General features: G+C 43.9%; 1 protein-coding gene across 3 annotated transcripts in view; it reads right to left on the reverse strand.

The window, feature by feature from the left end:
* Positions 1 to 10,187, reverse strand: part of UBE3A (ubiquitin protein ligase E3A) — a 51,119-nt gene extending 40,932 nt beyond the window's left edge. Inside the window, exon 1 of one of the 3 annotated variants that reach the window (XM_089693471.1) lies at positions 9,689 to 10,187. In XM_089693471.1, coding sequence (XP_089549597.1) covers positions 9,689 to 9,798 — 110 coding nt within the window. In that variant the 5' untranslated portion in view covers positions 9,799 to 10,187. The remainder of the gene's footprint in view (positions 1 to 9,688) is intronic. The other 2 variants (XM_089693472.1, XM_089693473.1) reach the window with 2 other exon arrangements.
* Between the last annotated feature and the right edge of the window lie 1,696 nt (positions 10,188 to 11,883).

The following is an 11,883-nucleotide window of genomic DNA, read 5'->3' on the forward strand; positions in this document are numbered from 1 at the left end:
CCCCGAAAGGCTATATTTACTTGATCCTACGGAAAACTGCGCTCCTCCACGTCCAGCGATGGACTGTTCCTGCCGTCCTCTCGTCCACAGCCGGTCTATGAGTGCGATGACTCCAGAGGAGGTATGCGGGGAGGGAAAGGAGCAATGGGGACTGGTTATGCACTCGGGAGGATTGGCAGATTGGGTAACTATATCTCAGCTCTGCAAATTTGGTCAATTCCTGCTAAACCGGCCAGATTTCTGTAAGTGTGTACCCAGATTTAGACCTTGTTCACTGACTTGGAGAAGTCTGCATAGCAAGATTTTGCAAGGCTTTCAGCAAATATAGAAAAGTTTTATTGAAGCCTTTAAAAATCTCTTCATTTTGAGAATGTTAAACACAGAGATCTTAATGGAAGTATTGACTGTCACTTTTAACAAGATTTAGCAGGTTTTTTGTTTTTTTTTTTAGCAAGCTTCAAATAGTGCTGAAGCTTACCAAAGTCTGCTAGCAGCTTGTTTGATGTGACAGTCCACACTCTATTAAGATCTGTGTGGTAACATTCCCAAACTGGAGCAGAATGGCACTTAAAAGAGGACTTTTGCCTGTTAGATGAACTAGGCATCACTGTTCTCCACAATCTAAAACAGCAAATTGTTTTTTTTCTCTACTTGTCTTTTTCTATTTTTTGCCCACCCCACCACCATTCTGTCTAAGAAGAATGATGCCTCTTCCACTCTGAAGCCTTCTTAGATATTCATGTCACATATCCCAAGATGCTTCAAGTTCATGGAAGATGGGGGTGCCAAGGGGTTTGTCATCAAGGGACCAGGCTGAATGAACTAGGAAAAGGTAGCCAGCACCCAATTATGTCAGCAATGAAGACACCAGCATAGGACCTGGCTTTTGACAGCAGTGTGGTGGATCACAGAAGGGCAATGCTGAATTTGCTGACCATTTGAATTTGTGAATTGTGTGTATTACAGCCAATAAAGGAAAGGAAGCGGGGAAGAGAGTGAAGTTCCTCATTAAAATCTATAAAAGCTTGTCAAAAATGATGCAAATACTTTCTAAAGATTTGCTGGACACACTTCTGTCATACAAGCTGAAGCCTGTGTGAACTGTTTTAGCCATTCCAAATTTTTAACAGTGTACTATCTACCCTTTTTAGAGTCCTATACCAATTTAACAGTCAATTTTGCTCTTATGCACTTTTTATGTTTCAAAGATCAGAATTTTAAATCTCTAAAGCCCGCAGGCTGCACAAGCCCAAGCAGATATGGAGATGATGCAGTCTTCAAAGGCCTATGCCACTTGTTTGACATAACACCTTAGGGTCAATGTAGATAGGCAAGAAGGTAGGGCAGTCAGTGTGTTTTTCCAACTTGATTGACAAAAAGAGTGCCTAAACCATGGTGGATGCACAGTGCAGTGTCCATTAGCACTGAAGCTGCATTATCCATGTTTAGAAGAAAGCTAAGCCGTAGCATGAGTTGGAAAAACCAAACAAGCACCAAAGGCATTGAAGAACCCTGTGCTTAAATTTAAGAACACCAACATTGCCTACAGAAGTTCAGGGATAGGTGCATTATAGAAAATGAGACGCTAACTGACTAATTTGCCAACTAAGCTCATTTATGAGAATCTATAACAAATTATAGGCTTCTACTAGTGATACAGAATCGAGGTGATGTCATCCTCCCCTAGGCAAGGAACGTGGAAGTGGCAGAAAGTACCTGCTGGAAAAGGCACTTACTACCCCAAATAAATAAATTAACATCACCAAATCAGTCAAAAGGAGTTGGAAGAGTTAGGAATCTGCACTGGGTAAGATGCAAGTGAAGGTTTGGTTTAATAAGTTTAGCATTACAATTAGGAGCCTATGTACAGTAAAACAGTGTCAAAATGTGCTTTAGACCCTTTGGTCAGTGAAAATCTAACGTACTATATCAGGAGACTCCTGCTTTTGACAAATTGCACACTTGCATGCCTCCAAAGTAAACTGATACAGATGTGACATGGCAATGACTCCACACTTACTACCAATCCCGGCATGACAGCTGACATCTGCGATGGCCTGACTACTGACCAGCACAGTTCATAACAGTATGCAGCGCTGCTTTGATCCAACTGCTTATCTTTTAAGGAAACGTGGAAATCCTTTTATTGAAAATAACAGGGATGATACAACAGGAAAAGTTATTAAAAAAATGGGTAATACAGCTACACCTATTCACTTTAATCATTACCCTGAAAGTTGTATACAGGCAGGAAATGTCTGTTTCCATCACAATTGTCTCAGACAGGTATTCTAAATTAAAGTATATTTCTCATGTGGAAATATACAGGCCAGTGCAGGCCTCCTTCTGAAAATGCTTTTTGTCTGGCTGCAATACCTTTCAGAACAAGCATGCTGTAATCCAGTGATAGAAGTGTGTCAAAACTCCTTATATCTATAGCTGTTGTGGGGCATTAACTCAGACAGCACTAAAATCAGGGAATTCACATTCTCAAAAAAAGGAGAGGGCAGCAATGGCATCCTACATAATTCTCCATTTTAGGTATTAAAAAAAAAATCAAAAGCATATTACTGACAAACATGATTGATATTCGTGAATTTTGAGTTGAAGGCTACATTCACACTGATCAGCCGCAAAAATGCATAGGCATTTTTTATAGGACACGTGACTTAAAAGTGCACCAAAAATTCTTCTTGGAGGCATTTTTCAGGCGTTTTTCGGGGTGTTTTTTTTTTTTTTTTTAACTCCCCAAACGATGCTGCAAGCAGGGGTTTTTACACCGCAACTGCGGTGCGAAAACATACATAGATATACATTCACATGCACAGGGAAGCAGTTTTCTTGAGCTTTTCAGGCACTTTTTTTCACGCAAAAATGCTTGAAAAACTCCTCAGTGTGACAGTAGCCCAATTTTCTTCTTTCTCTAATACTCTAAACATTCAGCTTCTTGCCCCTATGGCAGGCAAACCATGGGACACAGAGAAAATAAACAGGAATCAATGAACATAGTTCATACCATGGTGCTGCAGTGCCGCATGTCTAATCCACAACTGTACACACTGCTTTCCAATGATGCCAGCACATGCCAAGGATTATAGAAATACGCTCAATGCATGCCACTAAAATTTAATACCGTACATGCGTTTATATCTTCCTTTCCTTTGAAGCACGATCTGTGTTCAGATCATGCTTTAGAGGCTACTGACAGGCGGTGAGGAAGAGATGCGACGCCTCCTCACCACTTTACCACTGTTCCGCAACCACATGCATTACACGTGGCTGAGAGCCATTTGTGCCCCTTCTCCATTTACTTAAATTTGTTGTGTTCGGTGGGCTTGCCACCCGATTGCTACATGTTGGGTAAACTTTGCCGCAAAGCATGTAAACACCCCCATCCACTATCTACTGCAGCTTAAGGGGAGAGGTTGGTATTCAGCAAAAACATGGCTAACTTGCGCAATTTTGCTGCCTCCCCAACCGCACACCTAAGAAGAACTTGCCTCCCCCTATGTTTTCTCTTTTTAAACTACTCTTATCTTTTAAGCTGAGTTATCCTCAAAAAACATACTTATCCACCCAGCAAATTGAGATTTGTGATCCAACAATCTGCAGCTGCAAACCAGACCCCACATCAGCATCTCTGTGACATCGTTGGGAGCCAGCTATCTCTCCCTGATTCAAGAAACCAGCACTTTCAGGTCCACTGCCCTCCAGCTGCTGTATTGAAGCTGATGCCCCTGAGATATGCGACATGCATATTCCAGGTGGCTTAAAGGAGCACAGGAGAGGTCATTCTTGCTTAGATGAGAAAGGAGACTGGGATCAGGCCACATTGTAACAAAAACAATAAAAAAAAAACAAAAAAAAAACAAAACACGATTTTATATTGCGGTGGGGGCATGCTATAGTGGAGGATTCCACTAGTATAAAGTGTACTATTGAAGTGAAGGTCCACTTTGAGTTGAAAGCAGTTCAATACCCAAAAATTTAAATATATGTGGAAACAACTTAAAAACATGTTTGCTAGTTTAATTTCAGTGTTTTAATACCAAACAAGCGCACTAAATGCTAAATTTATCTGATTCCACATTCAGTGATGGACATTTCAAGCTGACATAATGATATCACTGGATAATTCTAAGTGTCAGGCACACCCCGAAAGCATGATGGAGGCCCTTACTGGACGTCCCTAACATTAGTAAGAGTACATTTACCACAATGTTCATAGCAATCTGTTGATTATGTCAGAAATTCAGAGCTGTCCAGTGCACCCTTCTTGTGTTATCTCAAGAAATAGAATCATGAACAAAATATTTAGTGCCTAGGTTAATAAGATTGTGGTGGGTTTATGCAGTTTAGAAAAACTACAGTTGGGAAGGGCTGACATTGCTCAATCCACAAAAATGTGGTGTGGTGTCAGAACAGGACCTAGTGTCAGAGTGCTTTTATGGCAGAACACCACATTTCCCCTTACTTGCAGGGTCAAAACATGGATAAGCATGCATGTATTTCAGAGATCTCATTACGATTAAAAGAAAAACATTTTTAAAAAGGAAGGGGATTGCACATCTCCTGGAAAAGTCTGTCCCATGGTACAAAGTACTTCACCAAAGGAGGAAATGGAAAATCTGTTTACTGACCTTTACATTCAGATTGCAGTCTATCACAAAGCTGAACACAGAATGCTTGGTATAGGGTTTTGTTTAATAATGGTGGCAGGTCAACTTTAAAATACATGAGATGCATATCTCTGAGGTTCCAGTGAGGATTCTTACTCTTTGGCAACATGCTCACCAATTTTGACATCAAGGTCAGTCACCACACTGCTCTAATAGCTATCAAATAGAATTCAAGAGTGAACTTGTATTAATCATTCACTGTGGAAAACATGTAACTTCCAATTGTTAATCTCTGAAAATGGTAATTGACTGACAGAAGATTGGTACTTCTAATCTCGTCCTAAAACAAGTACAGTGGCTAAATGGTTAGCACTTCCGCCTGGCAGTACTAGAGTCATCGGTTCATATCCCAATCACGGCACCACCTGCCTGGGGTTTGCATGGTCTCCCTGTGCCTGCGTGGGTTTCCTACGGGTACTCCGGTTCCTCCCACACTCCAAAGACATGCTGGTAGGTGAATTGGCTCCTGTCTAAATTGGCCCTAGTATGTGTATTTATGAATGTACGTTAGGGACTTTAGATTGTACGCCCCTTGAGGGTTAGGGACTGATGTGAATGTACAATATGTATTTAAAGCGCTGTGTAAATTGACGGCGCTATATAAGTACCTGAAATAAATAAAGTATGAAGCCATTTAAGTAAAGTCAGACTCATGGTTGAGTAAAGTTATAACCGTGTTACTGGCATCTTCTGAAAACATCAGCAATGCCAGCCCATGCATTTAACTCTGGGCACATTACAATACACCAAGATATGACATTTACTCTACTGAATATGCCAGTACTGAATAACCTGAACTAGGAAGATCCTGGCAGGACTACCCCGTGCACTGCAATGCTAGCACATTTCCAGTATGCACCATCAATCTGTCGAACACTCTGCAGTATATCAAGCCACTTCAGCAAAGCACTGTTCCACAATAAACAGCCACATCTGGGGTAAAAATCCACCATTTGTATTGTGTGCATGAGTCCTACCACATATCCTCATTCATTTTTAGTCCATCAACGAAAAAAAAAATCATCGTTTACATACCAGAGATGTAGAAATCAACAAGCCAACAGAGAACTTTACAAAAAAAGACACCATAATGGATAAGGTGGAGATGAAAAAAAGGACCACCAGCCAAAAAAAATGTGAATGGGTGTCAAAGATAATCAGTGAAAGATTTAATACTTGCTTCCACTGCCTGCCCTGTTTTTCAGCAGCAACATGGTGAAGTTCCCTGACAACCAGCTGATGGACTTCAATGAGCTAATCAACGATGAATCCAGCCGCAACATCAAAGATTAGCAAATTGAGGAACTCTACCACTCGAGCAAAGGTGATGCATGTTAAGGCTCTTCTGAGGTATTGACACAAGTCAAAAACATCTGATAACTTGACAATTCTTGAGTTTGTACTCTTCACTACACTCAATGCCCAACTCAAGTCAAAAACTTTAATTCATTTTTGAGATTGCAGTAAACAATTAAACCCTCTGACAAATTTTAAAGTGGAAGTTCAGGCAAACCCTAACTAAGAATAAACCCCCAAACTAAGGCTATTCTACCTAACCCTCTAAAGAAAAGATACCTAACTATTCTGAAGCTGCTCTGGTCTCAGAATCAGCTTCTATGTAGAGGAGTGTCAGCTGACAATAGATGCCCCATAGTAAGTCTTTGGGTGACATCTCCCAGGAATTTCCAGTAATTGGTGATATCTCCTCACACAGAAGCCACCGCTGCAGACATCATGGGACTATAGCAGCTTCACAATAGGTAAGTATCGCAATCTTTTCTTCACAGGGTTAGATAGAATAGCCTTAGAATTGGGGTGAGAGTAGGTTTAGCCTTAGATTTTTGCCTGAACATCCACTTTAAGTACTGTCTGTGTCCCCATTGTCAGGACAAGAAGTTGTGGGAAAGTTCACCAACAGAGACACAGACAAAAACACATTTTTATTAGCGTGTTAAATGTAAAACTAAAAAAACAAATTGAAACTGACAAAAATGTTAACTCTTCCCGACTCCACCCAGAAACTAAACAAACTTTTGGCTCAAATTATCTATTAAACTGAGCTGTCCCACTGATCTCTTAAAGAGCCAAAGCTTGCGGAAGAATCCTTAGCATCTAACACGTTCAGGTAAGTTGAAGGCCTGGTCCCCCTCTACACTTCTTGGCTCTATCTGCCATCTCCAACATTACAACAGAACACAGCAGTGATGTATGGGCAGGTTGATGAAACCAAAGCACTCAGCAGGGAACCAGGCCTCCAACACACCTTGCTGCTAAAGATTCTTCAGCAATGGCAGCTTCTCAAAAAAGTGAAGACTGGTGACACACACATGGCAGTACAGCGAAGCATTAAATTGTTTTTAACCTCTTATTGCCTACATAATGCATATGGTAACAAAAAAAGGATGAGCTTTAACGTCCTCATGCCATGCATATGTGCCCATGGGCAGCAGAGCTTTCTGTACTGAGAGCACACTCACAGCACTGTGACTGAGCCATCAAAGGCAGCTTTTAATTTCTATTAATGATTGAGAGTCAGTGGGACTGGCCCCCAATCATGTGGCCACTATGACAATCGCAGTGCTTATGTGATCGGTTGGTCCTCCCCACCCCCTAGGCCATAAAATTCCTGTAAAGGGACACTGGGTCTGTGGAGAAAGAGGTTAATAAGCTAGCACTTACTTTCAAGCTTTAGTCATTTTAGCAAAACCCTGTGACCTTGCCTATTCAGGACAAACTAACAGTGTCCATGCAAAGGGCCACCGCTGACCCATTACCTGCACTCCCTCAGATACCCTTCATGAGTTACAGGAGCAGAGTCAAAGCTGGTCCTACTAGATATGGGGGAGCATGTGGTCTTCTCCAGTGTGAGTCCTCAGGTCTGTTAGCCATTCACTAAGCCCGAGTACCGTCACATGACAGGGCAAGATGTCATCACTCCCCTTTACTTCTGACATCAGTTGACACTAGGGATTTTAGTGCCAGCTGCAGTGCAGGAAGGAGAGATAGAGGAACAATGACAAGGGGACAGTAGGTTAAGGGGGACCTTTGTAACTGCAATATCACCTGAATTGGCAAAGTGACAGCACCTCTTCAAAGGCCAACTATGGAGACGGAGGAAGCAGAGGACAACTTCTGCTTCTAATCACTTAGGTGACTGCAGCAGAATTGGGATCGGGTACCTGTCAAAAATCAGGTAACCCCTCCCCCCCAAAGTGCCAATTCTTCAAGGGGGGGGGGGGGGGACAAGTGCTTAAAGCAGAACTTCCCCTTTTGGATGGAGCTCTGCTTTAAATTTAAAAATACACATTTTTGCAGGTAAAAAAGGTGTAGTAGTTTTTTTTTGTCTAGAACCTGCACCTGCAATCAGCAGATCGTGGATGCAATGTCAGGTTCCTGCAGAATCTCAGTATAGCCATCTGCCAGTACCTCCTGTACGGGGAGCAGGAAAATCAGAGAATTACGAGGATGCTCATCAGCGCCCTTACGATTCATTCAGAGCTACAAGCCATCTGCTGTGGGGGTAGATGGTAGTAGTTGTGCGTTTATTCACTGAGCTCTGTAAATGAAGGAAGCAGCTGTGTGCGAGGAGCCTTGCACAGTTGTGCTCTTTTTAATCTGTGACAGCAGGGGTGGGGGAGAAGGTCCCACACCCACTGTCACATTTGGGGATTGGAGGGACGCAGGCAGGTAGACTTTGGTAACATGTTACTGAAGGTGAATTCATCCTTAAGGCCTCAAGCACACTGGATGGTTTTACAGCTGCTCCTAGGGGCATCTGACAGTATTTTCTTCCTGTGCGTCTATGCACACAAAGTTTTGTAGACAGGAAAAAACGCACTGCCAGTGCATCCAGGAGGAGCAGAGTTTGGGCAGGAAAAGCAAACCGCCTGACACTTGTAAGCACATCTAAACGCGTTAACATTATGTGCAATTCGCACTTGAGCATTGATTCATTTCAATGGCCAGAATACATTTTTTGTTCCGGCCAATGAAATGAATTAACGCCTAAAAGCTTGATGCAGGCAGGGGCGGACTGACAACTCATGGGGCCCCCGGGCAATAGGGGATCATGGGGCCCGTATCCTTGCCTAAACTCAAAAAAGCCTATGAAAAAGGTACCAGGGGCATCTCATGGGGCCCCCTACTGACCCCGGGCCCTCGGGCAGTGCCCGAGTTTCCAAATGGTCAGTCCGCCCCTGGATGCAGGTAAATGTCTTACACGCTTTCACAAGCATCAGGCGGTTTTGTGGGTTTTTGGCTGCCAGGAGGAAGGGTTTCTAGGCGAGTGTAGAAAAGGTCCAGTGTGCATGAGGTGTTAAACCCTATTAATTAGAATCTACAGACATCAATGCTGCTCTGCAACACAAATATATAATCAGCTCAGCATCAACCTATATACTCCATGCTGCAGAGTGATCCATGCAGTAAATCAAAGGAGCCAATGAGAAATCTGCTTTAGTTGTCCCTTCTGGTCTAGATTATGAAAAGCGCAGATCTCCCTGGTAGTGTGAATGATTCCACTGCTAGCTGAGCCCTCATTTCATTCCTTTCCATAGCACATTCATCTCCCACAGTGTATTCATACTCCTCCATCCTTCCAAGATGGGAAAGTGACAGCTGAATTTACTAAGACTGGAGCTGTGCAGGACAGCCAATCAGCTTCTAGCTTTCCTTTTCAAAGCTTAATTGAACAAGCTAAAGCTAGAAGCTGATTGGCTGCCCTGCAGGGCTGCTCCCTTTTGTCACAGCCCTCCAATCATGACAGGGTTCACTACTATTTTATAATTTTAATGGCATTATCTGATTGGTGGATGAATATAAGTCACTGTCAGCTATAATGGTATATTTATTATAGCAGGGCTCCACGAGTTCTGCATGAGGGGCTGACGACTGGGATCTAAGTGAGGACCAGTCCCTGCAGATGAGGCCTTACCCCCCACCCCAGTCCTCCTGTGAGGTGTCACCGCTGTCCCCTCCCTCTCTCCCTCCCCCCACGGGCCCTGTCTGACCTGTGTCCCCCGGGGCTGTTCTCCGGGCTGCTGCAGGGGCTGTGTGTCCTGTCCTCGGGCTCCGGGACTCCCTCTCTCTCCTGCCGCCGCCTCTGGTCCGGGGAACTCATGCGAGAACCCGGCACAATCCAGCAGCCACACAACTAGTCCAGCACGGCGGGCCCCCAGGCCATACACGCATCCAGGCTGCACCGATCGCCTATATGAATGAGTGCGGCACGGGGCACCCTCCTACTACAAGGTGTCACGCTGACAGCAGCCTAGGCGGGGGGAGCTACGCTCAGCTACAGCCGTGCGGGGCCTCACGACGTGTCCAACGGGAGGAGGACGACAGCTGGCCGCTTCTTTCTCTTCTTGTCTTGTCACCCCGAGCCCAGCTCCGCCATCTTGCTACAAGACTCGGACCTCGGGCAGCGCAAACTAGGAGGACTGACGGGGAGGGCGGGGGTATCCCAGCGTGCACTGCGCCACTATACCATAGACGGCTCCCTCGATACACCACACCAGCCAACGCTGCAGACGAGACTAGGCGGCGGAAGTGCAGAGCGGCGCATCTCTATGGTTTGGGCTGGGTGCAGACGGAGCATGCGCAGAAGAAAACATTCGGAGGCGATGGGTCTGACGGCCTGCCCTAAACTACGCCCCCCCGTGTGATGACGTTGAATGAGAATGCGGTTGGCGAGGTGTTGGAGTTGCTAGGATGCCTGGTAGTAAGGCTGTCTACAACCTTTCATTGACTTGTATGGAACACGGAGCAGCTTACAGCACTTTCCTGCACTTACTGTATATATATATATGAGTTCATTGTATTCCATTTATTCCTAATGTGTGCATTCCAATGCCATTGAAATATACACACTGCGGTGGGGGGATTAGAAAGAAGTGTTTGACACAGGTTCTATCACAACTGGGGCCATTGCCTGCAGAAACCAATCAGCTTCTGTTATTTCCCATCATAGCTTTGAAATGGAAAAGCTGATTGGCTGCACTCCAGTTTTTATTTATTTCAGGGACGTATATAGCGCCATCAATTTACGCAGCGCTTTACATACATATATTGTACATTCACATCAGTCCCTAACCCTCAAGGGGTGTACAATCTAAGGTCCCTAACTTACATTCATACATACACATACTAGGGCTATAGTAGCAATTTTTGGAAAATTAGGAAAACTCTGGACACGGACTCTTAAGGAATACAACTGATTTATTATAAACAGCGCTGTTTTGACCCAACAGGCGGCTTATGCTTTCATCTGCTAAGTGAGTTATAGAAAACTTACAAGCGTATATACCAATGATTATGTCACAAGGCATACATTTCTTCTTTCACTTTCTATTACTATCAAAAGACTTTCTAAACTCTGCAGAATAACTTTGGACAGCAGCTGCAGTTAAGAATCCCAGCTAGGAGCTGGTACAAGTCAATCACAGGAAATAAGGGAGGGGGGAAGATGAGCCAAAACCCTTGCAAGCAGATACTGTTAGAAATGTTACAGTTTAAAGGGGAACTCTGCCATATCTGGGTGCTACCACATTCCCCCCTTTGATGCTATCATATTGAAAGTTTGTGTGAGATAAAGCATCACAATTGACCACTGACCACCCAAATCATAAGGGACTAAGGGCAGTCTAGCTGATCTTGAACAGTTAGGAGTTGATATTTCCACATGGCTATTACATGGGTTGCAGCCTTCCTATTGAACAGCTGGATAGGCTAGGCAAGGACTGAAGGCTAGCGTCATGACTCCCCATGTTCCCGATGCTGTACAACTCCACCGGAGACAGTCATTCCAGAATTCATCATTGCAGCTATTTCCTCGCTTCCCTGAGCAAATATACTTATCATTTGCCAAGTACTCCCTTTCCCATTCTAACCCTCCCCACAACCTTTCCTGGGGGAATAGTTTAGGTTAATAGCAGAGCATACATCAAAAATCAGGCTTGCTGCAGAATTGGGATTAGCTATTAGGGTACGGTTTATCAGCTTGCCTGTGAAGCCGTTGCTCTGTATGGTCAACCAGATTTTAGTGAGTCCATGGGTGGGAGCATAACAGGTTACCTGGTTCCCTACAGTGCACATTGAGTAAGTTGTTTCATTATGTACATGTGTCAGTTACTGTGCCTTCTCATTGATAATGAGAATGCCATAGTAACATTCTAGTGATTACAGATCCTATTCTAATAGTCTAAAT

Source organism: Staurois parvus, unplaced genomic scaffold (genome assembly GCF_062004578.1).
Source record: "Staurois parvus isolate SC_StPar_1 unplaced genomic scaffold, SC_StPar_1.0 ptg000634l, whole genome shotgun sequence".
In the NCBI taxonomy this organism is placed as follows: domain Eukaryota; kingdom Metazoa; phylum Chordata; class Amphibia; order Anura; family Ranidae; genus Staurois; species Staurois parvus.